This window comes from Physcomitrium patens, chromosome 4 (genome assembly GCF_059467195.1).
Source record: "Physcomitrium patens ecotype Gransden chromosome 4, ASM5946719v1, whole genome shotgun sequence".
Classification (NCBI taxonomy): domain Eukaryota; kingdom Viridiplantae; phylum Streptophyta; class Bryopsida; order Funariales; family Funariaceae; genus Physcomitrium; species Physcomitrium patens.
In genome coordinates, this window is record NC_143413.1 from 14114766 (window position 1) to 14140417 (window position 25652).

General features: G+C 42.3%; 5 protein-coding genes across 7 annotated transcripts; 4 read left to right on the plus strand and 1 right to left on the minus strand.

Annotated features, from left to right (window-relative positions):
- The first annotated feature begins 2737 nt into the window (after positions 1 to 2737).
- LOC149989410 (aldehyde oxidase GLOX-like) lies at positions 2738 to 3840 on the plus strand. Its single transcript, XM_090249867.1, has 2 exons — positions 2738 to 2945; positions 3052 to 3840. The coding sequence occupies exons 1-2, from the start codon at positions 2803 to 2805 to the stop codon at positions 3407 to 3409; spliced, it is 501 nt and encodes a 166-aa protein (XP_090105993.1). The 5' UTR covers positions 2738 to 2802; the 3' UTR covers positions 3410 to 3840.
- A 55-nt stretch (positions 3841 to 3895) lies between these two features.
- On the minus strand, positions 3896 to 13675 carry LOC112281698 (N-terminal acetyltransferase A complex auxiliary subunit NAA15). Of its 3 annotated transcripts, none has more exons than XM_024518515.3 (26): positions 13086 to 13675; positions 11966 to 12044; positions 11700 to 11782; positions 11394 to 11543; positions 11000 to 11115; positions 10714 to 10819; positions 10387 to 10458; positions 10007 to 10122; positions 9704 to 9836; positions 9362 to 9439; positions 9001 to 9054; positions 8813 to 8883; positions 8419 to 8473; positions 8205 to 8300; positions 7794 to 7922; positions 7517 to 7599; positions 7178 to 7408; positions 6826 to 6961; positions 6442 to 6561; positions 6141 to 6272; positions 5929 to 5985; positions 5616 to 5713; positions 5372 to 5430; positions 5069 to 5180; positions 4768 to 4865; positions 3896 to 4459 (listed from the first exon to the last, which is right to left on the minus strand). In XM_024518515.3, exons 1-26 carry the CDS (start codon positions 13137 to 13139, stop codon positions 4263 to 4265), a joined length of 2715 nt encoding a protein of 904 aa, XP_024374283.1. In that variant the 5' UTR covers positions 13140 to 13675; the 3' UTR covers positions 3896 to 4262. The 3 variants fall into 3 exon arrangements, with proteins under 3 accessions (XP_024374283.1, XP_024374282.1, XP_024374284.1); XM_024518514.3 differs by having other exon boundaries at positions 4768 to 4868; positions 13086 to 13548; XM_024518516.3 differs by having other exon boundaries at positions 4768 to 4878; positions 13086 to 13358.
- A 245-nt stretch (positions 13676 to 13920) lies between these two features.
- On the plus strand, positions 13921 to 17949 carry LOC112281699 (serine hydroxymethyltransferase 4). The gene is made up of 3 exons (XM_024518517.3): positions 13921 to 14711; positions 15279 to 17367; positions 17704 to 17949. The coding sequence occupies exons 1-2, from the start codon at positions 14553 to 14555 to the stop codon at positions 17088 to 17090; spliced, it is 1971 nt and encodes a 656-aa protein (XP_024374285.1). The 5' UTR covers positions 13921 to 14552; the 3' UTR covers positions 17091 to 17367; positions 17704 to 17949.
- Positions 17950 to 19796: 1847 nt separating this feature from the next.
- Positions 19797 to 22168, plus strand: LOC112281700 (ADP-ribosylation factor 2). The gene is made up of 6 exons (XM_024518519.3): positions 19797 to 20146; positions 21034 to 21104; positions 21267 to 21386; positions 21505 to 21623; positions 21774 to 21855; positions 21994 to 22168. Exons 1-6 carry the CDS (start codon positions 19999 to 20001, stop codon positions 21997 to 21999), a joined length of 546 nt encoding a protein of 181 aa, XP_024374287.1. The 5' UTR covers positions 19797 to 19998; the 3' UTR covers positions 22000 to 22168.
- Positions 22169 to 23248: 1080 nt separating this feature from the next.
- Positions 23249 to 25477, plus strand: LOC112281702 (ADP-ribosylation factor 2). Its single transcript, XM_024518521.3, has 6 exons — positions 23249 to 23534; positions 24203 to 24273; positions 24440 to 24559; positions 24709 to 24827; positions 24943 to 25024; positions 25156 to 25477. Exons 1-6 carry the CDS (start codon positions 23387 to 23389, stop codon positions 25159 to 25161), a joined length of 546 nt encoding a protein of 181 aa, XP_024374289.1. The 5' UTR covers positions 23249 to 23386; the 3' UTR covers positions 25162 to 25477.
- Positions 25478 to 25652: the final 175 nt, after the last annotated feature.

Sequence of the window (25652 nt, forward strand, 5' to 3'; positions counted from 1 at the left end):
TAATTCAATGAAGATTTAGAGATCTACATGGATGTAAGCAATTTTGCTATCAATAGGATCTTGATGCAAGAAAGAAGATCTATTGTGTTCAAAAATAAGAAATTAAATAGAAGCCAATTGAGATGGCCAATACATGAGAAATAATTGTTCAGGGTGGTGCATTGCTTAAAGGCTTGGAAATACTACCTAGGTGGTAAGAAGACCAAAGTCTACACTGAAAATATTTCTCTCAAGTATCTTATTTCAAAGGAATAGGCATCTTCAAAGGAACTAAGATTGCATAATGTGATTGTTTTGATGGACGTCAAGCTAATTCATAAATTGAGTAAGGATAACTTAGTTCCAAACTCGCTAAGTAAAAAGGAAGAGTTTATGATAGTAAAACTCTATGATACAATGACACTTAGTACGATTGTCTGTTGTGATGACTTCCCTTCATCAAAAGGTATCAAGGAAGCCTAAAAAGTAGATGAAGATGCATTGAAAATCAAGAGAGTATTTGCTACAACTAAATCCACAAGGAAGCATAGAAGAATTATAGGAGTCTCTTTGATAAGGGATGGACTTATTTGGTTGAAACAAATGCAGCTTTACATTCCAAAGAGTAAGTGGAGAAAGAAAGTGATGTTTAAAATATATGATGCTCCATGCTCAAGATACAGAGGTGTGAAGACCATAACAAAAGACGTGGCACAATCTTACTATTGGCCTTATTTGAAGGAAGATGTAGAGCAATACGTAAAAAGTTGCTTGATGTGCTAAAGAAATAAGCACTCAATGCAAGCTAAGGTAGGTCTATTATAACCATTACTTATCTTGTCTCTATCGTATAGAGACATATCTTTGGATTTTATAAGGGGCTTTCCAAAGTGTGGTAAAGCCAATGCCATTTTAATTGTAGTTGACAAGTTCACCAAAACAGCGAGATTTACAATGATATTGATGTTTCAAAAGGACTCCTAAGAGGAGTTAGAGACAACACCATAGTTGATGGTAGGTCTTTTCTTTGATTCATGGATTTCATTGTATGGCATGCCGAAATCAATCATAAGCGACATAGACATTTACTTTAAAATATAGTTCTGGCAACCCGTTATGAAAAATTTGGAGTCAAAGATCATTCTCACAACAACATGCATTTACAAAGGGAAGGCCAAACAGAAAGAATTAATGGAATTCTTTCAATGTACTTGAGACATTATGTGGCAAGTGACCATAAAGATTGGGTCAAGTCGCTATCCATAGTAGAGTTTAATTATAATACAACTTGAAATGAATCTCTAGGTAATACATCGTTCCAAGTGGCTCACGATTTTGATGTGCTCAGGCTGATTGACTTGATTGGAGTTAGATAAAGTGATGAGCTTACTTTGGAGTTCTACTCAATGAAAGGAGCAAGGTAGATGGTGCAAAGAGAAGCCATCATGAGTATTCACAAGGTGAGATTGGAAGCGATCTAGAGTAGATATAAAAAGTAAGCTAATAAGCATAGGAAGAATGTATAATACAAAAAGAGAAATAAAGTGTGGTTGAACACAAATAATCTCACCTATCCTACAGACCTCACTCTTAAGTGGATTCAAGAATGGACAGACCTTACATAATTGAGTGGATATTGCACAAAAATGTCTATGTATTAGACGTCCCAAAAAGACTGAAGTGGCATCCAGTTTTCCATATTAGTGTTCTCAATAAATTTGTGGCCAATAAAGAAGGATTTCACAAAGAAAAAGCTTAGGTTCCACCTCAAGAAGAAGTATTGGACCAAACTATGGAGCAAGTATCAATGATACATGACAAGAAACAAACTAATATCAAGGGAGTGTAATATCTATGCACCTTTGAAGGTTATCTGCCACACGAGTTTCAATGGATTAATGAATGAAATTTGAGACATGTGGAAGGATTGGTAATTGCTTTTAACAAGAAAGTAAGTGAGTATAGATAAAGGAGATCCATGCGGAAGCAATTGAAGAAATGAGGACTTCAACTCGCAACAAAAAGAGTTCTATGAAAGACCTGAATATGAAGACACCTTCACTCCAAGTGGGAGGGGATGGGTTGTAGAGGAAATCTTATGCAACACAAGAAAAAAGATCTTATGAAGAAGATTTGAGGGGATTTGAACACCTATTACATTGGCTAGAAGAGAAGAAGTGGGAGAGACTTCGAAACTTGAAACACATTCAAAGCATTAGCATTCAATTAAGGTGTAAGTTTTTCAAGAGTACAAATAGCATTGGAAAGATTCCAGCCCAAGGGGACTCCATAGAGGGTAACCTTAAGGAGCTTGTTGTATGAGGCAGATACAAGGCCAAGCCTAAACGATTGACTTTTCCTTAATGAGTTTCTTGTTAGGTGACTGCAAATTACCTCCATAAAGTAGGGAAGAGTAGTGAGGTGGGTCTCAGTTATGGGATTCAACGGTTGAGGTAAGTCTTGTTGGAGGGCAAGAACATGCTGCCGCTAACGTGGCAGAACAACTTAGGCAAGCAGAGATCATGATTTGCTGAGGCTCAACGACGGGTGCTTCGAGGGCCGGTAATGTGGATGCCCCTGGTTCGGCCAGCTGCGGAAGAATTATTGCTACTGCAAGAGCTCCTAGATGGGCGATGCAGAATATGCCCATCCGGCGAGTCATGGGTGACATGCTCAATTTGCCAACTGGAAATGTGTTGATCATCAATGGTGCGCAGAATGGGTATCAAGGCTGGGGTAAGGCGAAAAACCCCGTCCTGAGCCCAGTCCACTACACGGTTGCCCGGAGGACGTTCCAGGTCTACGAAGACCACCATTCCTCGCATGTATCACTCCACAGCCAACTTGCTCTCGGACGGAAGGATCCTCGTCGCTGGTAGCAACACATATATATTCTACACATACCGTGGAGCCTATCCCACTGAGTTACGAGTGGAGGCCTTTTCTCCACCGTACCTGGCCGCCGGGTAACGCACAGTTCTTCTGCATGCCATCAAAATTGCAAGCGTTTTCATTCCTTGATGTCGAAGTGCATTTGTATTCCCCCTAACTCAGCGTCGTGTTTATATGCAGACTCGACACTGAGAGACCAGTTATTAGAGAGTTCCCGAAAGGCATCAAATATCAGCAAGTGTTTGTCATTACTTTTACAGTACGGCGAAGGGTGGGCGCAGTAGCGGTTAACATGTTGAATGCCCCATTTGTGACCCACTCGTATGCTCAAGGCCAGAGGATGGTGAAACTGACGACTGCAGCTCCTGTGAGGCGAGGTACTAATTGGTCTGTGCAGGTAACTGCCGTTCCTGGGAACACAATCGTCCCCCCCGCATGGTATATGGTGTTTGTCGTCCAGAATGGCGTCCCATCCAAAGGTGTCTGGATAAAGCAAAATAACTTACATAGAATTCATAGGTTGTGTAACTGGTACTGATTGTGTGTTTCCACTATTAGTTGCGAGGTAGCATTAATATGTACATTTTGTCAGGTCAAGCATAGCTGCTGTTGAAAACGTCGTCTAACAGTGAAGTTTTCTTTTCTGGTACTCTAATTTCTCCAAGTTGTCAAATGCAAGCCTGTAATGGAGCTCACAAAATGCTTCACCGTACGAGTCACATGAGGCCATTTTACCATAGTGCTTCTTGAATAACAAGAGAACAAATAATCTAATTGCCTGCATCTTAATCTGATTGCCTGATTCCTCTCACCTGGTCGATGTTATTCGACTGATTGTGCAGGAAACTCTCACGGACATCCTTCTGAAAGGTTGCTCACAAATCATGAACAATCCATTTTCACACAATTAATGTGATCACATCTGTAAAGAATGAGCAGTCGTTTGTCCTGGACTACTAAGTGCTCACTCCTGATACATTTGTGAAAAATGAACATACCATCAACCATGAATTGCACCAATATCTGAAGAGAAATTTAGTCGTTGGATGCAATCCGTCTCATGCACCCGTCGGAACAATTCCACTTTGACGATAAGCATCACAAGATGATACCTGATTCTGTAACTTCCAATAATACTTGAACTCACACCTTGTCCTATTTCTATCTATAGCTTCGTTCAACTACAATTCCAGAAGTAAACGATCAAATTAAAAACTAAAAGACATGAGGCTAACTCATTTCGTGACTCTAAACAAGTAACAGGTTATCCACAAAAACTGAGACTCATCTGAGCTCCTGAAAGGACCCAACTGTGTTCCTCTCTAGGGTAAGGTCGACAGCAACCAGATAACCTCAAAAGACCAAAGATTAAAAACCCAAAACACCTTTTCTTAGTTCAAAGCCAGGTCCCTAAGGCAACCATTTACTGATACCGAGAGGTCTTTCTCCCCTACTCTACCAGATTCAACCTCTACCTTGTCGGAATGATTTAAACCTATTGTGTTAGCCACTCCTACTACTGCAGAGCTTTTCGCACCCTTAAAATATATTGAATAGGGGAACAATTCCGCACAACGTGCTGACCACCCTGCAAAGCCAAATGTACAGGACAAACAAAGAAGTCACACACTATAAAATTACAATTCGTACACGTTCTGAACTACGAACAGTAATGACTATGAGGAAACGTTCAATACATGGGAATCAGTTAGAAAACAAAATATCGAAGACATCTACCGAAACCAACCGTCGAAGCGAATGTGAAATACGAGTCATTTGAAATCAAAAAGAAAGATGTTAAACTATGCCAAACTAGTCAAGAATATTGTGGCATCAAAGCACTAAATACAGCTTGAAAAAAGAGAAGAATATGACCACAGTATCGAATTGGCTTACTTGATGCAGCAGCTGCATCTTTGAAAGAAATCTCCAACAACTGATGTACAGCTACACAATCCTTGAGAAGCCATCCACTTTTTGCTGGTGGCACGCCACTGCTTTTCAAAGCTCCCACACAGCATGGCAAGATTAGAATACAGGCAAGAGAAACACCTAAATATTGTGCACCTGTAACACATATGAGTGAGAATCAAACCCATATCACCGTAAGAACTCGTATCCTTCGAGCTGCAGAAAGACAACAGCTCTATAGGATGACATGGACAGTACTGCAGCACTGTACGTTTCATATACTTACCTAGAAGCATGGTCCTCAGAGGAATCTTCAACAATCTTGATTGCCTCTGACTTTGCTTCCGGGCTGAGAAGAAGACTGATTTCTGCTGCAGCAGCTCTATGCTTCAAGGAATCTGCATAAAGAATTAATTATATGTCAACCAAAGAATAGGGCCGTAACTTCCCGTAAGATTTTCAACAATCAAATTCAAAGGAAAACTACAAAGCATATGCAGAATCCAAATGTTGAAAATGATAGCAAACACAAACAACACATCAACACAGAAGCTCCACACTGAAGATGCTCAAAGCCACAGGAACTCACCACCATGGGCCTCAAGAAAATCTCTGTTGACATCCAAAAGTGATTTGCTGCCGAGTTCTCTGTAGAATAAGAAGATACATCTCAAACCCAAGATAAAGCGTTTTTGAGGATGCCATACTTCGAAGTTTAAAAGTACAAAATCATTATATTACCAAAACTAATCACAAACCAGTTGAGGACAACTACCGCATATGACTCAACAGGTGTCTCAGCAGCATACTCATCAAACAGCTTGAATTCTTACTTCAACGATGCTCTTTCCATAGCAATCACATTGTGGATGATCTCGTCAGCATGAGAATCGGGTTTCGGTTGCTTGTCCAAGGATTCAAACAAGCGAATCTGAAGTTGACAGTACACAACAGTAAGATCAAGAACGGGTTTCCTTAAGAAATAGTGAATAAAATGATTAATAACAGAAAGAAACATTGTGATGGAACAAATTAAAATACTTGCTGGTACTCCCACTATATCAAATACACGCTTGGGACACACAAAAAGATAAACTATCACAATCGTATATCTGATGAGAATAAAAGATGGCCGAAGTCACCCACCAAACAACGGTGAACATCAGGGCTGCTGGGATCCAATACCAACTGCTTCTTCACGGCCTGAGTGCCCACACCACACTTGATTTCAAGAAAAGGATCGTTTGGAGCATTTAAAAATACTAAAAGAAGCGATACAAGAAAGTCTCATGTAGCGCCATGATTTATCATTAATCTTGCGCACTTACACGTACAATGCTGGGAGACAGCTAGCGTACCTGAAGAGCGAGTAGTTTCTTGCCTTTGCGGAAGTACACTTCGAAGGCAAGGAGATGGGTTTCAAGAGCATCTGCAGAATGTTCTTGCAAAAGTCTTAAATACTTCAGGGCTTCACTCAAAGGATCCTCAACCTGGATAAAGGATATAGACGACGTCATAACAGTTTTCAGGAAGCATTTAGAGCACCTACGGTAAGCATCAACCATATAATCTGAGAGCAGAACGTGAATACAGATTATAAGAATATATACGTATAATCCTTGTCCAATCAAACATAGCAATATAGAACAATGTGCATACATGCAGTAGCTTGTCACCATCGGGATCTGTATCCACAGGTCGAGATACATGTGTAGCCTTCTTCCCTCCTTTGCTCGTCACGACAGCAGCAATTTCCTCCTTTGCCTTTTCCTCCGCCTCCTTTTAAAAGACACAAAACTATTCTCAACGTGACTACATATTGCAAGCTAAGTCTTCCTCATCAACAAAACAGATGAAAGCTAATTTGAACTGCCTTAATGCTCGCATCAAATGAAGTAGGCAGGATAGCACTTAAGAAAGCTGTTTTCGATACGTAAGCATCCGAGGTTTAAAACAATTGTCCGGTTTTTAAATTCCAGTGGTAGAAAACCTGAAGTGTAACTCCATCAAACACTCATCATCACTAAAAAAACCGTCACATACCTTCTTAGCTTTCGCTTCTGCTTTGCGAAGTTTCTGGCGCATTTTCTTTCGTTCTGCAGCAGGCAAACCTGCTATGACTGCTTCCTGTTCTTCTGCTACTGCCTTAGGAGGAGAATCATGCAATTTAATGTAGCACCTAAGAGACAAATTTAACGAAATTAACAAATCATGAAATACCCAATAAAACCCAAATCATTGAAGGTATTACACTCCATAAACAGAATTAAGAAACCAAAGTGAGAAAAGCGGGAGAAAGTAGAGAAAATAACAATTTCCAGGATACCAACTAGAAAAGAAACTAGAATATATGTTCCTATGTGACTTAATTCAGCCTCAAAATTAGAAATGTTACCTGATGGCCGAAGTAGCAGCCCTAAAAAAGAAACGATGAGAATGAAGGTGATCCTGGAAGCGCAGCATCCGGATATATGCCCGCAACGTCATTTTGCGTAAGCAGTAAGTGTGGAAATCAAACTGGTCTTCAACCATGTCATTGTAATGTTTCTCCACCGACAAGTACTTTTTCAAAGCCTTACCCATATTACCTTGTCTGAAATGGCTGTCACCAGATGCTAGCTCATACCTACAGGAAACGAGGTGGATCAAAGAGACATCTTGACTAAAACCATGAGAAGAATGACAGGACCTTAGCATCTCATCTACCTGTCAAAAGAGAAAAGTTACCACTTACCACATACACTGCATGTCAAATAAGTTATTGTGCTGATCACCATCCTTGGTAAAGAGTACAGCAGTCTTTTCTGCAAGTTCGACCTAGTGAAAAGACAGCTGCAATTGGCTCAGTTTTCTATTATAACTAGCGTAACAAAGGATGGAAAGAGTTAAGTGGTAGTAGATGCAGTTCAAGGTGGAAATCCAAAGCCACAGAAAATCCAATTTTTCCAACAACAAGAATAAAATCAGATAACAAACAAACATGTGAAGACATCAGAGTCAACCACAAATACCTGGTCTGCTTGCAGCATGCGTTTCACACACTCACTATTCAAAAATCGATCAGCAAGGTCCATGGTCCGAGCTTCATCAGCTAAAGCTGCAGCGGCCACAGGATCTCCAGCATGCTTCTTAATTCTTCCCTGTGAAAGAGCAGATATAGTTATTGCTTCCAGCACTACATTATCTAACAAGGAACCAGACAGCGCAATTGCAGAGTTATAGAATACGACAGGAATCAGCAAGTGAGAGCTGAATAACTTTAAAGGAACAACTCGAGTACTGTGTTGAATGCAACTCTCGAGTCAACAGCATCAAATTTTGTCCAGATTCGAAGGACAACTATTCACGATTAAGACATCTACAAGTGGAAGCTGTACTATAAACTTGTAGACAACAAGAGTGATGCACAACAAGATGAGTACCTTAACAAGATACAAGTCGATAACAGTGGGTGTGTGAGCAATTGCTTGATCAATATAGGAAAGTGCCTTCTCATATTGCCGTCTTTGATCAAAGTGCTGCACCAGGTTTCAACATGAAAAGAAAAGAAAATGTAACATGTCAATGAAAAAAACGAAGCTATTAGGCAAAGCTACAGTGGTTTAATCCATATCTAAAAGCTTCAAATTCACATACCTGCGCAAGAAGATAAAGAGTCCACAAGTAGGTTGACGGTGACTCAACATCGCTACTGTAAGACATAGATACTCAATCAATTAACTCCAACAAAGTCATTTTTGTTTTCCTCAATTCTAGCACACGCCCTACGTCAAAGGGCAACCACCTCGAAAAAAAACGAGGGCGCACACACCCACACAAAAAAAAAACAATACTGGGATATTTCGAAATGTAAGAAAAATTGCGAACTCGAATAGATTCTCATTTCATAATCGACTTTTGTTTTGGCTCACAATCTGACACACTATGACCAGTATACCGCGGAACACAATATGGAACTTAGCTTCAGTGATCCAGTGAGTTACGATCTTCATAAACCTGAACTTGAGAAGAAGAAAATTATGCAAAATACCTGCCAGGAAAAGTTTTTGAAGTTTCAAGGGAAGTCACGATTTTAAGAAAGACTTCCTCCATCATTTCAACCTGTAAAAGAAGAAAAGGTAAACCGTTCTTAAAAGAAGCCATGTATTAGCAAGATAGTATCAGAAAATCCTAGCGGGATTTATTCAAACTAGTAAAAGAGGTACGCCAAACCTGTACCTTTCTAGGATGACTATACAATGAGCGAAGGTCCGAAAAAAGTGACGGCACACCCTGAAAATAGAAATAAAATCAGAATCAGAATCAAGACTTACTCGGAAGCAGTTTCAAAACTAACATTAAGTACATTCGTTTGGAAGGGGATTTAATTAAATTTACTACAAATTAAGGCAAAGATAATAAATTTAGAGAATTGGAGTTGGAGCAAAACGAGATAGTTTATAACAACAAGCATCCACATAAAGGGAATACAGAAGACAATACAATCATGACATCAGAAATCAAGCAAATTCGTGTACTCATGCATTCCTCAATATACTGGTGACTCCAGAACAATATGAGGTAAAAGTAAAAACAAAACCTTCTTCAAAACCGGGCGAACATACTGCTCAAATGCTGCTTTGAATGCATCCTCTTCCAAGAAGTCCAATGGGATACGCTGCATTCAAAACCAAACTCTTTTTCAAGTCAGTCTGCATTCCAAATCAATGAGCATCATATGTGCGTGTTGAGGTATCAATTTGGACACTCAATATGCCACAAAATAAGTTTCAATTTATTTACCAACAGTGTAGAGGGTTGAGGCACATCTACAACCAAGAGGTTATAGATAGACATCAGATGCTAGTTTAACATTACCGTGTCCTCCATGGAAAAATTTGAGGCGAAAGAGTTCTAAATATGTAGGGCTTTAGAGTCTAACCTTGGCAGCCGCAGAGCGAGGATATTTTTTGCAAAGGTCATTATACACTTGCTCTAGCTTCTGCACCTGCTCGGAGGTGTAAATTCCTCCATTTGGTGCTAATCCAAGACATTTTTGCACACCCTCGTAGTAGCTGCATTCAGAAAGAAGAGTAACATGACAAAGAATGGCCATATAACATAATTGATCATACAAAATTTGATGCTTTCTCCAGGTACCATTTTGTAGCGTCTCAACATGCTGCATCCATGTAAAAATTGGTATTCAACGAAGTAGAATTTTGAGTTCAACTAGGTAACCTACAGGTAATTGTCAGGGTTAACGTCAAGGAGTTTTCGATAAATTTCCTCAGCTTCAGCTACATGATTTGTTTGCAAATACAACGAGGCACGGTGTTCCCTAAGTCCCAGCTTGTCCACCTGTTTTAAGAAGACATATGATGATGATTCAGTCATGTCAAGAAACCGCTTTTCATATCTTTAATTCAAACAATTCATACGACAAGTCAATCCAATGAGAGTTCACAAAAATAAGCAGATCCCCTTGGTCAACTTTTCCTCTTCAGAATAGTCATATCTCTACAAAACCAAATCGCAAAAATTTCAGATGCTTTAGTAAAAAGAAATGTACCAAAATCTGAAAATCTTAAAAAGAATTCACAGTTAACAGGAAAACTGACTTACAATCTTCTCTTCTTTCTTTGCAAGCTCTTCTAATGCCTTCTCTGGTTGTCCTGCTTCTTCCAATACAGTGGCCTGTTTTCCAGGTGGAATTCGCACTATTAACAGTAAACAAATCAAGGACAACTATCTCGCCCTTGTAAAACATTAAAAGTTTATAAAGGAAGAGAAATGAGAGGTCCATCGATAAGCCACTAGTAACAGGAGTGGAACAAATGACATCATGGATATTAAAAGCAAAGCTGTCTAAGACATCTAAAATGCTTGGATGTTTTTCCAACATCAACACTGTAACGTCTATACCACTGGGACGTCCGTAAACCTCATTACCTTATAAAGGAGCATTTCACTGTGCTCATACCGCTCACTTTCAGGAGGAAAATCCTCTTCCAAAGTTCCTTCATATGCATCCAATATATTTACAGCCATCGCAGGCCTAGGACAAATCACGACGACATTAATTAATTCAACTTCGTCTTAACATGTCAGGTGTTAATAAGACGGTATGCTAGTCATGCCTAAAATACAAAGAATCCAAGAATACATCCAAACGTTCCGAACGCACTCATGTGGATATTTAAATGGATTCAGACAGGCACACATCAAGGAGAATTACTCATGATTTATATGATGCGCAATAGCGAAGCCGATCCAATTGTTGCGATGGCTAGGCTTCAGTGTAAGTAGCTGTCTTCTAGTTTCAACAAACCCGACTAGCTCCCGCATTTGTGCCTGTGCATAGCATAAGGCCACTCCATAAAAACCAAGGCCACAAACTGTATGAACAGATAGATGATATAAACATTACTCTTTGTCCACTGCATAGAACACGAATAGAATTAAGCTTGATGTTCACATCATGGATGTGACAATCCACCCAACCATATATATAGCACACTAAAGTAGACTTTCACCTTGAGCGTGGCTGTATACTACATAACAGGGTGATCCTCAACAAATTACAGAATAAGAAAGGACAGCAACGACACGGCGCGCATAGATCCTCTTACCTGAAGCAGTGACAAATCTCTGAGGATTTGAATATTCTCTGGATCAATCCGAAGGGCACATCGATAACATTTGATGGCCTCCCGGTAATCACGATCAGAACGGTACAAAAGTCCGTAGACATGCCAACAAACATGACTCTTTAGATCGTTCTGCACAAGGCACAGCAGCAGAGAGATTAACATACACAATTCCAAAGAAACAAGATGACTAAGGGTAAACAAAATAAAATGCATTTCTCTTTTCTTTTATGATTACGTGGTTCACTTGAAACAGTATAGAGATTTTCATATATCACAAGTACATACCTTCAGACCTTTACGGACAAGCTCAAAAGCCTCTGCTTTCCTATCCATGCAATTGAGAATCAAACCCTTCATCGCCAAAGTTTCTATAAAGATCACACACTGAAACTGTGAGCATTCGCACTCACCAAAGACGAAGTACGCCTAACAAACAGATCGCAAGACCAAAAATATTACAAAGAATGCGCTACGAAGTACGTTAAGCACAATTTGTGTACGCGACTCTCTAAAATGCAGATATTAAGTTCTCAAAACACAGAACAGATTACCTCCATGCTCAGGAAACTTTCGAAGTATTTGGTCCGAAGCCTTCAACCCTTTTTTGTACTGCTTCGTCTCATATGATTTCTGGACACGTCACATCAATGGTCAACATCTCAAGAATTGCACAATAAAGCAATACCTCAAACATGAGATTTCCACCACAGCTACCGTAATAGTGAGGAGCAGACGTGTATGATCGACTTCGTCAGAGACAAGTTCACTGTTGAGGCGATGAGCTATCACCTCGCATCCCATTACCCAGTAGTCCTTGAACCCAAAATCTTTTCAAATTCAAAACTTAATATCTTCACTGCAGGCATGACGACTTCACATCTACTCCACAAGCTCATGAACATGAATTGTAAGAAATTGCTGAGTAACTCAGACCACCGCACAAAATTTCCAAACAGTCATTTTCATGTCATTGCAGACATGCAATTCCTGAGAACGCCTTGTAGCGAACCAGAGTGACCTCAGAAATGTGACAAGAAAGGAATGCCTAGTAAGACTCTTTCATTTCATCGAAAGGCTATACACTACTCGGAATTTGGCTGAACAGAGAGCGAGAAAGTGTATTCCTGGTAACAAAGGATCAGCTCCCGTAGTTTACAAGTGCTGATATCGAAAAAATCCTTTCCCACCTTGATCAAAATATCATGTAAATTAGGTTAAATTTTGAAACAGTAATTTTTGAACGTACACTGGGTCCAAGGTTGCCACACCCGACGATGAACTGAAAAATGTGCAATTGAATACAGAACAAGAAAATCTTCCCTCTTAAACAATCTCAATAGTAATGCCATCGGACGACTCACGACTGCAATTCTAAAACCATTGCCGATACTGCAGTAACAATACTAATCCAATAATCATTCGACCTATTTGCGTATCAGCTGTTGCCAATTTGAAATTCGCAACCGCAACTTCCAACCGAAAACTCCCGGACGAACTTGTTTCATATATCACTCTTTCACACGCGACGAATAGAATCTCTACCATGTTGAACAAAACCAAAATTCCTGGTCGCAAGACAATAATTTCTCAAGCAGGCAGCAAAAAAATCGACACTGCCACTGATATCGAATCTTGTCTGATATCGAATACGAACTCGAGAAACCAACATACCACTATGAGCTTGAAGAGGTTGTTCTCCTTCGGAGGCAACGCAGGACCCCCCATTACTACTGATCCTGTTGGACGAGAATCCAAATCCTCCTACTGCTCCAGTCTTCTCGATAACAGCTCACTGCACGCCAGTTGCTCCCAACATCAATTTCCCAAATAACATAACATTGGACTCATTTCAACGCCGATTGTCTCACAGAGGCTTCCGCGACCCCTAGTAGTCGACTACGCACAGACAAGACTCCAACATCCTCCGACCTCGTCCTAGCGCTGAAGCCTTCTCCTCCTTCCAATTAGGGCTAACTAGATCCACCTTTTTCTTTCCCACCCGAAATTTTCTTTCTAAGTTGAGACTTTTCTTTGAACTCCATCTTTTCCCCTTCCCAATCCAAGTTCTACATAAATTCTCTTGCGACTGATGACGGCAAGACTGGGCACCGTCACGCTTCGGTGCCGAATTTGCAAGGAAAAGAATGATAAGATGCATGAATGTCATCGCCCAGAAAACACTCGAGGGAACAAAATGATATTTTGTGTTTTCGTCTACCAAGATCAAGTTATGGGTTAATTTTTACCACGGATGTTGTGTCACTGACATATTGATTGGCAAAACACCCCCTGAGCTCGTCGTGGACGGGCAAAACTAAAATGTACCCTATTTTTCCGCAGAAGTTTGTGTTTGAAGGCTAATCAATCCTGCGTACCGCGGAACCAAATTTGGGATAATTGTTTCCGAGGTGACGAAGGTTCCAAGTACCTGGCAATATCTATGGCCTACTTTTATCTGGGTGTTTCTCCGGGTTCTCTCCTCGGAGGTTCCTATACTGAGCAAGAAAGCGTGGAAATTGTTAGCAAATTTAGTAAGATGCTTCCGTGGCAGGAAGTCGTGACTGGATAGCTATGATCTTCGCAATTGTAGGAGTCATTCTGTCGTGAACATTTCTGTCCTGGTGCACTTGTGGCAATGTATCTGCCGCAAGGCTGAAGTGGTGGAAACTGTAGCAAGTATTGCAGGAGCGTTGAGTCAGGAACGACCTTTCCATGTGATACGCCCTCCGGGCAATCGAATGGCTGTTAGATCGTAAACAGGAACCTGCCTGGGGGTTAGGGTTTTGGTTTCATGGCAGGGTGGGAATACGACAGAGCAAGGCGGAACAGTTCTGGTTGGTATTAGGAGAGCACGGAAAATTCGTAGGCGTGTGGATTGTAATTGGAGTTTGCGGGAATTGAGTGGTGAATTGTTTGCAGATATGTGGTTGGTTGCAAGTTGTGTCTGAGACAGAGAAGTATCTTTGTCTTGCAGCATGGGGGAAGTGCTGTTCCTGTTGTCGTCGTTGTCGTTGTCGTTGACGTGTTCGTCATCATTCCCATGCTGCGTTGCATAGAGCTGGATTTCTTTTGGTCGCAGCTAGTTTTCTTGTCTTCTTTTCTCCTGAATTTTTAAGCCGCTGCTATAAAGCAAGATAGATGGACGTCGGGGAAATGAAGCCTAGCCTATCGCTGGGACTGGCGCAAATGATGCAGCAAACTGCACAGCACCAGCTCCAGATGAGTTCTACAATGGAGCAAGTCAACAACGTTCAACCTACTTTGTCTAGCGGGAGTCACATGAGTGATCTTAGCCAGGTATGAATACTTGTCTGTGTCACCATGTATTTCATTCGGCACTCAATTCTCTGCAGATTTTATATCACCCTTTGCGGTGCTGTACTATGTGAAGGGGCTGAAATGAAAACTATATTCAAAACTCAGTATAGCAGATTGCGGCTTTAACATATCTTGGTCTTATTCCTTGATAAAGATTCCAACATCGCAGAAAACCTAGAAAAGACAACGTCTATTTTAATAATCTTTAAGCTAGACAGCATAGTCTTGAGGATTCGGTAGAATTGCAGAATTCATTCTACTGATTTATTTTCAGAAGGTGTTTGGAATTTAGGTGCTGTATCTGGACATTTCTTCTTCCTTTTTTTCTCCTTGGCTTCGTCGATAGATCCTATGTTTACTTTACGACATTATTTCATTGTAGAAAAACCTAGGTAGAGGTCATCTTTATCATCGTGTTGGCATTTGAGGATTACAGGACGTAGACGATATTGAATTTTAAGGTGAGGATGTCCTTGGGTTTTGCACAAGTGAAGTCGCTCAGGGTTTCATATTTGTCTGCTTTGACGATCTGCTGGCATTGGACAGGGAGAGACGGTCATGCAAGTTACGACGAGAGATGGATCTCAGATTCTTCTTCAGGGCACTGGTGGTTCATTAGGATTTTCTCCTGCGAATAATTCCCAGCGCGTAAAACGGAAGGCCACAGGAGCTCTACTGGGCCGTCAGTTTCGGACTCCTTCAGCTCCTTCAACTCAGATGATGGGAGGAGTACGAAGCCCCTCTCCTTCCTCCGGGCAGCAGTCCCCTGTAATTTACCAGACTTCCCCTCGCACTTCTCAACCTTTAATGCAGGGCCCGTCTTCTGGCGCGTTTCACGCAGTAGTAGCATCCGATCATCTTCTTCAGAATGGGATTCCTAGGCCTTTGCCAAACCAGCTATCTTCTTTGGGACAGAGAGGAGCCAAGAACCACACCCCATTTCAGTACCACGATCATAAAGAACGGAGACGAGGAGTACGTGATTGGGGCAACAAACCCCTCTCTGAGGTGGATCCAGATTTGTGGGACATTATGGAAAGAGAGAAGCATAGACAATGGAGAGGCATTGAGCTGATTGCTTCAGAGAATTTCACTTCACTAGCCGTCTTCGAAGCACTGGGCAGTCATCTCACCAACAAGTACTCGGAAGGATTACCTGGGAGTAGATATTACAGGGGGAACGAAAACATCGATCAGATCGAGTCTCTCTGTTGTTCAAGGGCTTTATCAGCCTTTCATCTTGATCCTGCGAAGTGGGGTGTAAATGTACAACCCTACTCATGTTCATCCGCAAACTTAGCTGTTTTCACCGCACTTCTGCAACCGAATGACCGCATTATGGGCTTGGACGTTCTGTCCGGAGGTCACCTTAGTCACGGGTATCAGACGCAGGGCGGAAAGAAGATATCCGCAGCTTCCATTTATTTTCAGACTTTACCATTCAAGGTGCATCCTGAAACTGGCCTTATCGATTACGAGAAAATGGAGGAAATAGCACTCCTCTATCGACCCAAGATTCTGATTTGTGGTGGAAGCTCTTACCCTCGAGAATGGAATTATTCTCGCTTTCGCCAAGTGGCTGATAAAATTCATGCCATCTTAATGTGTGACATGGCTCATATAAGCGGACTTGTGGCCGCACAGGAATGTGACAGCCCTTTTAATTACTGTGATGTGGTCACGTCCACCACTCATAAGTCACTTCGTGGACCTCGGGGCGGCATAGTCTTCTTCCGGAAAGACTTGAAGGCTGGTGGCAAGCCAGGGGATGGCGCCCCTGGTAACCTTGAGCGGGATATCAATTTCGCAATTCATCCGACTTTACAAGGTGGTCCGCACAACAACCATATTGCAGCTCTCGCGGTGTCCCTCAAACAGGCATGCTCGAAAGAGTACAAGGAGTACATCCAGCAAGTGAAGAAGAACGCTCAAGCTCTTGCAGAAGGCCTGAAGAGGCGAGGGTGCAAGCTGGTCACGGATGGAACTGATAACCATCTAATACTTTGGGACCTTCGCCCTTTTGGTATCACTGGTAATCTTCTCGAAGAAGTTTGTGAAGCATGCCATATCACAGTGAACAAGAATGCCGTTTATGGAGACAGTAGCTCCTGGCAGCCTGGCGGTGTACGTATTGGAACCCCAGCTATGACGTCCCGTGGCTGCAACGAAGGAGACTTTGACACTATTGCAGAATTTCTTTTTAAGACCATGCAAATCGCTGCAAATCTAAACAAAGGAAACTTCAAGGCCCAGTCAAAGAACGAGGTTTTCAGTAATGGCGAAATTCGGGAGCTGAGGTCCAAAGTCGAGGAATTCGCCACTGCATTTGAAATGCCTGGGTTCGATGTTCCACAGTGACAGTCTTGCAGCAGCAACTTTCCGAGGATCGGAAATTTTCCTTGAATTTTGGGTTATATTCTCTTGGTTGTGGTTTCTCTTTTTTTGTTGGTTATTGCTGCCCGCTTGGGTCGTACCATAGTTCTTCGACATGACAGCGGGTAGCTTGAAGCGCAGTTATGGATGGGGAATTGGAAGAGCTCCTTTTCACGTCCACTACTGCCCGCTGAAGTGGAGGCAGCAGCACCCACGGACTCTCGTGGGCTTCCAGCTGGCAACGGCCACCTTCTGCAACAAGGTATGAAGCCTCCTTTCTTTTTTACACTGCCCTGTTCCATTTTATGTTGGGAATATTCCATTATATTGACTCTGCAAAGTTTGGTGACTAAGATTCGCTGCTATTCACAGTCGTATCCTGACTATTGTCCTTGGAAGTGTTAAATCTTCATATTGGTTACATGTATTTCTATATGACGTCTAATAATAGGACATGTTTGTCCATACTGAGGTGAATTAGCTTTTAATACATGATTGACCATGGTGTGGCTATCGTTGAATATTAACATGTTTTGTTGCTGCTCTAAAGTCTTTTCTTTGGATGGGGCTGACCACAATCACTGGTCGTTGGTGACAGGCTGCTGCTGCGGCTGCGGCTGCCGAGGAGCTGTTTCTGTACCATTCGTCTTCTTCGACTTTCGAGGCGTTCCTCCCGACGGTCACACTTGAATCCCATCCACATGAGCCAATATTTGGTGGTTGGTTGCATGTAGCTTGTACAATATTGTGAAAGAATTTTATGTTTAGGATAGAGGAGGAGATTGATTACAGGGTTTCTAGAACCTTTCCGTAATGTAAGCGTTCGTATTATCGTTGTCATTAATCTCTGGTTGATCATGGTGTTGAATGATGCTTTACTTTCTGCTCATCACAACGTGTTGCAAATGTATCTTGGGTGTTTTGGTCCATCTCCAAACAGAGAACCACCCCGGATACAACGCAGATGTTTGGCAGATAGTCCTAGATTGTACAGTCTCGTTGCATCCTTCACAGTTTGTGGTTGGCGGGACGTGAAATCTTATTATTGCACTATTTTTCACATCCTGTCGGCTCAGGAGACCAATCTAAACCCTTGTAAATAATTCTCTGTTTATACCCAGGTTTGTTGTTCATAAGACCCCTGATTATGAGGACATCATTAATCAAGTAGGCAAAGATTGAATTAATCGTTCCATTCCAGATCGGCTGGACAAAAAAGTGGGTACTCAGTCTCCTCTATCCTAAACTAGTCATTCCTCCCTCAAATTCAACTTTGAAACTGATTATTTGTGATACTTCAGATGTAGTGTGTAAGGAATTTATAAATAATAATAATAATAATAATAATAAGAATAAAATGGGTGGCTTGATTGGTCAAGAACTCGTTTTGAGAAGACAGACCAAAGACTTGCCACAACGCATTTGTCAGTGTTCAAAAGTAGACGCAAGAGCAATGAGAATGAGACTCATATGAACAAGAGTAGGGGACGAGTGGATCGCATGGGCCTTGCCTGGGTACAATGATATGGGCGAGGCCAGGTATCAACATCCTCCTCTTGATTCACCTCGGCGAGCTGCATCACTAGAAGGGCCTCCTCAATAATGACTCCGTCACGTTGATGTGGACGTGGACGATAGCTTGGGACCTCGATGTGCGGTAGCCAACCAGCTACTGGGCAGCAACTGAAGAAAAAAGGTACTGACATCACATAATAATTGTGGTGGAAGAATAATATCGATTGTTTGATAAGTTTAGCATTTATGAGGCTGGATGTCCCCGTGTGGGAAACTTCTCCGAACTGGTGGCGCTATTGTTTCTCTTGTGGACGAAACCAAAAAAACGTGAATCGATCCACAAGCTTGCGAGTTATCACGCCTGAGGAGGAATTTAGAGTGAGAATGAAGACCACTGTTCTCCCCATCGACAGCACCAGTGAAAAGTCTATATACAACTATTTGAAGTGACACACGCTTTGCCCAAGATCTGGGAAATGGTGAGTGTGGTGGTGACCAAACTGCGGCACGACGAGCGTGCCAGAGATTAGGATTTTTTAATAATTGTTTTTCTTTGCTACGTGGTAGGAAAGGGTAGGGATTTGTTTAAACCCCGAGACGCGACGCCCACGAAATCGTCACCAGACAGTGAGAATGATAGACTACCTAAAATTGGACCGCGTGGAAATTAAGCCCAGACGCAGCAAGACAAACGATCCCGTCTTCCCTGAAGCTGAACATGTCAGCGTTGGAATGCCGCAGTAGGGGTCGCACTCGTGTCGAGATTCTACAGGCGGACTTCGCTTACAACTCAAGCAACTCTAGGAACAATCAATCGAAAGTGCGAATCCTCACATCCTGTCACCACTTTGCGATCTAGAGACCACATCTCCTTATGCCAATTTCGCTGAAGAACTTATTAGATGCAGGAATCCAATGAATCGGTCTCGAAAGTGATGAAGATCTCAGTTCAAAGAGTGAACTCACAAAAAACTATTCTAAAAAACAAATTGGCGGAACGCGTCCGCAGTGAAGTCGCGGCCAATATCGCCACCTCGATTGGGTCCCAAAACGGGGTATCATTCGAGGTGTGATGGATCGGGACCCAGGATTGGGCCGGGAATGGGCGGGCAGCCCTCGGAGGGGAAGGTCGTTCAAGTCTTGTAGACAAGCTTCGAGTCCGTCCTTTATTTTTTCTGCGTAGGAGTGTGTGTGCTGCTATAGTTGCTCTCTCTTCGTGTGCATCGCCCTCCTATTGAGCCCCAGGGTTAGAGCTGCTGTTGTAGTGCAGTCGTTTTTCTATCTATTTATTATATTCAGTGTTTTGGTTTGACGCTGCTTCTCGCTGCAGTAGCTTGCGCTTGCTCCCCGTCTACTGCAGCCGCGGGGTGCTGCCACCATGGGGCTCACTTTTACTAAGCTCTTCCAGAAGCTGTTCTCCAAGCGGGAGATGCGTATTCTGATGGTTGGTCTCGACGCAGCTGGTAAAACCACCATCCTGTACAAGCTCAAACTCGGCGAGATCGTCACCACCATTCCCACCATCGGTACGTTTTGCTACCCTCTCTCTCTTCTCGGCTTGTATTCGTCTGTCGCGCGCGTCGTTAGCGGGGATGAATGTTCCTGGAGAATAGTGATCAATGACGGGATTGTGAATACGATTGGTGATGTGCTTTTCTTTTTTCTTTTTTTCTTTTTTTCTTTTTTTAATTTTATTCTTCTCTCTTTCTCTCTCTCCTGCTGTTTTTGCATTTGTATTTATTACGGGCTGGCTCTGATCGAACGTGACCATCGTGAAAGGTTGATCCTCATATTGGTTGGCCTTGATTTAGTTCACGTGACTCTTTTGCCACTTATTGTCCTTACACGTGTGCTTTTCAGAGGATTTCTTTTCTTTTTTCCCGGTTCCTTATTATAATCTACTTCTGCAATTGTGATTTGAACATTTCAATTTTCTGGTATCCTCATTAAGTCTTCCTGGAGACGTTAGCACCTGCTCATGGAAATTGATGTTGAGATTCTACTTACGCTCATTGCTTTATACCTAGTTTAACAATCCGTATTGTTTTACATATATCTGCGATGTTTCTAATTGATTAGAAGTCTGAAGAAGTGAAGTCCATATCATGGACTGTAGCAAGACCCCGTTTTAATGTAATATATAATCTCGACACCTATGGTACTGAGTTGTGTTGCTTGCTTGTGCAAATCGCAAGTGTAATAATGGAGGAAACTTTTCCACACTCGATAATTGGGAATAGAGTGATCAGAGTGTATATTCTAGCTCTTGCCTTCTTGCGTGTAAGATTAAACCACGTGTCCATCGGACGTCGTGGGAATCCTTGTCAAGAAAGAAACTGACTGATGGATGAAAACACTGCGCCATTGTTTTACATGCTTCAATAGTATTTGACGTGCTGTAGATTTGTTGTAGGTTTTAACGTGGAGACCGTTGAATACAAGAACATAAGTTTCACCGTGTGGGATGTCGGAGGTCAGGACAAGGTAAATGGCAGCTTCGGTGCCCTCACTGTTTTCCAGCTCTACTGAAACCTGCCTTTGGCCAAGTTGATTTTTGCATGCTGTAGTCTACAAGCACTTAACTGTTTAATGTCCTATTTAGAATGCGTGATTTCTGTCGTAGTAATCATGATTTTTGAGTCGCAGATTCGACCATTGTGGAGGCATTACTTCCAAAACACCCAGGGACTCATTTTTGTGGTGGACAGCAATGATAGAGACCGTGTCGTAGAAGCTAGAGATGAGCTGCATCGGATGTTGAATGAGGTGCCCATCAAAAAAAATCTCTCTTTTCTTAAAGCTTTAGATTTAATTTGAAGCTATTGGTTTCGGACACTGAGATTTCAAATCTGACGACTACTTTTGATCACTGATGTGCGTACAGGATGAGCTGCGCGATGCTGTCCTTCTTGTATTTGCCAACAAGCAAGATTTACCGAACGCAATGAATGCTGCAGAAATTACCGATAAGCTTGGTCTGCACTCACTTCGCCAACGCCACTGGTAAACACTCTCACTTTTTGACATTTTGGTTATTATGCTCTGGATGTTTCTATACACTGGAAATGGTTTCTCTTGTAATTTGTCATTGTGATTCTCCACTCGTTCGTTGTTGAATGAATTGTTCGTTTTGTTATTTGTTCTTCTGTCCAGGTATATTCAGAGCACCTGTGCGACTTCTGGAGAGGGTCTCTATGAAGGTCTTGACTGGCTGTCCAGCAATATCGCTAATAAGGTACCTTTCATTCCTTCTTTTGTACAACCTTCTGCCCTGTCGAGAATGTTGTTGTAATCGGATGTTTTGGATTCTACCTTAAATCACACTGCGTCCGTCTCACGAAGTACCTGACAGGTTTTTGTTGACTAATGGCAGGCATAATTGCGGTTGGTGCGAGTCCTGCCTTTTCCCATCCAAAAGCTTCTATGCAACCTGCGCAAAGTTGGCGTCACTTTACTACAATTATCTACGTGCACATAGGTTGCCACTATGTTTTTTCAGTGCTGTAGAAGACCAGAACGCTGTCTTAATGAAATCTGCATGTCTTGTATACGTTTCTCATTATTGATTGCATTACTATGTCCATTAGGGCCATTCATTGTGAGTTCTGTAACTCTCCACATGCAAATATAGACTCTTGGAATCTTTTCATGGGCCTCGTAGCCTGCTAAAGAACCTTTATGAATAGATAGTTGATGAAGATACTGGTTGAATCTTACGACCGTGCTACGCATTGATTCACTAACAATTCTGGACACTATTTTATGGAATTCTTTCATTGAGCCAACCGTCTCGCACCCGAATATGTTGCCTTCACGTACTTCCAATCTTATATAAATCAACGGCGTACATTCAGGCAACACTATTTGCTGATAACTTCAAACTTTCTCATCACTGTAGACTACTTACTGAAAGTTACCTCGACACTAGTCTCTGATACCATCCCCTGCAGAGTATCACATCTCTTCATGGTGCACACATCAATATTGACACAAACATCCAACATCCCTGGTACGTTAAGGCTCATCACGGTATATTCAATCTATCACAATAAAACAGGTAAGCAATGAATCACAACGCAATAAATTCAACTGTCACAACAAAAAACCTCTAATCATCCTGAACTCACTCCCATTTCTTTTATTCTTGCATCAGGAAACGGATTCAACAACACAAACAACGTTCGTATACCAAAAAGATGTGACACATCTACCAATGTCTCGCAATGATGGTCATTTATTGCCTTAGAGTGCTGTTTCTTTATTCCTTTTTTGTATGCAATAAAACAAAAACAACCACGTAGCAACTTCTAGGAATTCTACAGCAAACCGTCGATACCGAATCCCATGCGAGAGAGATGGTAGCGACCAGAAGTCGGCTGGCGGGGGAGGAGTCATAACGATGCCTCGAACCACCACACACTTGAGGCCCGTCTCCGCACTTGGATCTCACCACTGGCAGCCTCCAGTCACATCTCAATGACGGATTCTGTCTGTTTCAGGATTGGGTCCGAGAACCGGGCCGACGACCGGCGCTCTCGAAGCCGCGCCATGGAGACGAGGTGCAGATGCGGAGCTGTCGACAGCAAAGCCGGTCCGTCGCAGATCTCTCTCATTACTCCGCCTCCCTCCCTCCATTGCTAAGCATTCGCTTCCACTTCATTCCTCCTCTCAAACTGAAGAACCGTCTCTTGTCATTAGATCCGTCCTCGTCGTTGTCGTAGCTGGTTGCTGTCCCCCTCCCCTTCCCCCAGAGGGGCGCTTTCAATATGGGGCTCACGTTTACGAAGCTGTTCACGCGACTGTTCTCCAAGCAGGAGATGCGCATTTTAATGGTGGGTCTTGACGCTGCTGGTAAGACGACTATTCTGTACAAGCTGAAGTTGGGCGAGATCGTCACCACCATTCCTACCATCGGTATGTGCTCTTTTCACTGCTTGGGTGATTTCTCCAGCGGAGGGTCAGTGGTAGATTGGATTGAAGCTATGGTTGCTAATAGTCCGTGAAGTGGTTTGGGTTCTGTTTTGGCCGACGTGGGCCGCACTTTACTGTGGCATGAAATGCTGTTCTGACTTCGGTCGAGGGAGATGCTTTGAATAGAGCTGTTATACTCCATGGTTATGTCTTGGCCACGGAGTATCTTTTCTAGGTGCTCGTGTGGTTGTGTAGTATCATCGCCAGATTGAGAGGAAATGGCGAGGTTCACCGGTTATGACAGGAAGCGAGTACTGCAAAGATCAGATCTGGTAATGTGTGTTGCACGTTTTCTCGGATCTATTCTGTGTGCCGTTAAGTCCTTAAATACAGGACTATCGTCTGCATTCACGTCGCGTATGTAAAATCCGTTCGTAAGGCTATTTTTTAGTCGGAAATTCCTGGACATTACTTCCCGTCCAGATCGCAACTCCACAGTATGGACTTTCCACATTAAAATGTTTACGGCTTTGACGGCAGTAGCGGTTTTCTGGGAAGCGGGGTGGTTTGTCTCCCTTCAGATATTCTTCTCAGCATGAATTTTCTGTGGTTATCGTCTAATGCTAGATGTTTGAAGCTGATGTTTTCCCTGTGCATGTTGGGTGAAACAGGTTTCAACGTGGAGACCGTGGAATATAAGAACATTAGTTTTACCGTGTGGGATGTCGGAGGTCAGGACAAGGTAAGTGTGTGAGATTACTAGCGCTTTGTACTTATACATTTAATGATGTGATTGAAGCGACATTAGGGTTGAGACTATGGAAGCATTTTTGTTTGGATGAGTGGGAAATGCCGTAATGGATGAACACTGCAATGATGGTCTAATTTGGATCTCCCGTGGTGGACAGATCCGGCCATTGTGGAGGCATTACTTCCAGAACACTCAGGGGTTGATCTTCGTCGTGGACAGTAACGACAGAGATCGAGTTGTGGAAGCTAGGGATGAGCTTCTTCGTATGCTAAACGAGGTATTTGAGGTTGCCCTGTGGACTGATCGAATTGATTTTCTGTAGAGAGGCTCATTCAAATAGCCGAGAGTGTGGTCAAGTCGGAATAATTTCTTGGAAAGTTGTATTTTCTATTCTAACTGGTTACTAAATCCTTTGATGATTCACAGGACGAGCTGCGTGATGCAGTCCTGCTTGTGTTTGCCAACAAACAGGATCTTCCAAACGCCATGAATGCTGCTGAGATCACCGACAAGCTGGGACTTCACTCGCTGCGCCAGCGCCATTGGTAAGCGTATTGTTCAGAGTTACGGAGCACTTTTAAATCGATAGTGATTTCATAACTGCATTAAAGAGCAGGCGTGTCCCATCCTGATGGTATTTTTTGCTTTCAATGTAATCAGGTACATCCAGAGCACGTGTGCGACGTCTGGAGAGGGGCTATACGAGGGTCTGGATTGGCTCTCAAGTAATATTGCTAACAAGGTGCCCTTCGCACAGGAACCGTGAACTCTCTCAAGTTGGGGTTCAGTTGAATGTCTCGATTTTCCATTTCCGCACCTAGTTGATGATATTTCGTTGGATATACCTGACTTGACTGTGAATTGCTTTTGCAGTCTTGATTGGTTACGCGCATGGAGATATCGATATGTGAAGGTTTGTACACCAAGTGAGGTTTCATTAGCTGAAAGGGGAAAAGGTGTATTATACGTATAGTAGATCTGTTAAGGTGGTGTAGCGTGAAATAGGCGTCGTTAGAATGATTTCGTCTCTGTGTGTTCTTTAGTAAACAAGATGAATTCAGTAAGCAAGTTAACCAATTAGCACATTTTACACCCATGGCTTTGGATTTGCATCATAGTTTTTTGCAACTATCTGTCGGATGAAATTTTTCTTTATCCTATCAATAATTTTATCTCAATCACAAAATTCATTACACATCTTGCAGTGAACTGAAGGGTAATGTACCACCTTGTTTAGCTACTCTTTCTCAGAATGTTCAAGAAAGTTCTTCCAAGTGATCATGCCTAGGTGCACTGAATCAATCAGTTATGTGTTTACGTCCTTTGATCCATTTTACTTTTCGCTATTCTTTCAATACCAACTATATACT

Bases quoted from the DNA above. Each gene is read 5' to 3' on its own strand.
- LOC112281702 (XM_024518521.3), top strand. From the start codon at position 23,387: ATGGGGCTCACGTTTACGAAGCTGTTCACGCGACTGTTCTCCAAGCAG. The intron at 23,535-24,202 runs GTATGTGCTCTT...TGGGTGAAACAG, and splicing joins CACCACCATTCCTACCATCG to GTTTCAACGTGGAGACCGTG. The intron at 24,828-24,942 runs GTAAGCGTATTG...CAATGTAATCAG, and splicing joins TCGCTGCGCCAGCGCCATTG to GTACATCCAGAGCACGTGTG.
- LOC149989410 (XM_090249867.1), top strand. From the start codon at position 2,803: ATGTATCACTCCACAGCCAACTTGCTCTCGGACGGAAGGATCCTCGTC. The intron at 2,946-3,051 runs GTAACGCACAGT...GTTTATATGCAG, and splicing joins CCACCGTACCTGGCCGCCGG to ACTCGACACTGAGAGACCAG.
- LOC112281698 (XM_024518514.3), bottom strand. From the start codon at position 13,139: ATGGGGGGTCCTGCGTTGCCTCCGAAGGAGAACAACCTCTTCAAGCTC. The intron at 11,544-11,699 runs GTATGTACTTGT...TGCCTTGTGCAG, and splicing joins TTGTCCGTAAAGGTCTGAAG to AACGATCTAAAGAGTCATGT. The intron at 7,923-8,204 runs GTACTCATCTTG...GCTCTTTCACAG, and splicing joins TCGACTTGTATCTTGTTAAG to GGAAGAATTAAGAAGCATGC.
- LOC112281699 (XM_024518517.3), top strand. From the start codon at position 14,553: ATGGACGTCGGGGAAATGAAGCCTAGCCTATCGCTGGGACTGGCGCAA. The intron at 14,712-15,278 runs GTATGAATACTT...GGCATTGGACAG, and splicing joins ACATGAGTGATCTTAGCCAG to GGAGAGACGGTCATGCAAGT.
- LOC112281700 (XM_024518519.3), top strand. From the start codon at position 19,999: ATGGGGCTCACTTTTACTAAGCTCTTCCAGAAGCTGTTCTCCAAGCGG. The intron at 21,105-21,266 runs GTAAATGGCAGC...TTTGAGTCGCAG, and splicing joins ATGTCGGAGGTCAGGACAAG to ATTCGACCATTGTGGAGGCA. The intron at 21,624-21,773 runs GTAAACACTCTC...TCTTCTGTCCAG, and splicing joins TCACTTCGCCAACGCCACTG to GTATATTCAGAGCACCTGTG.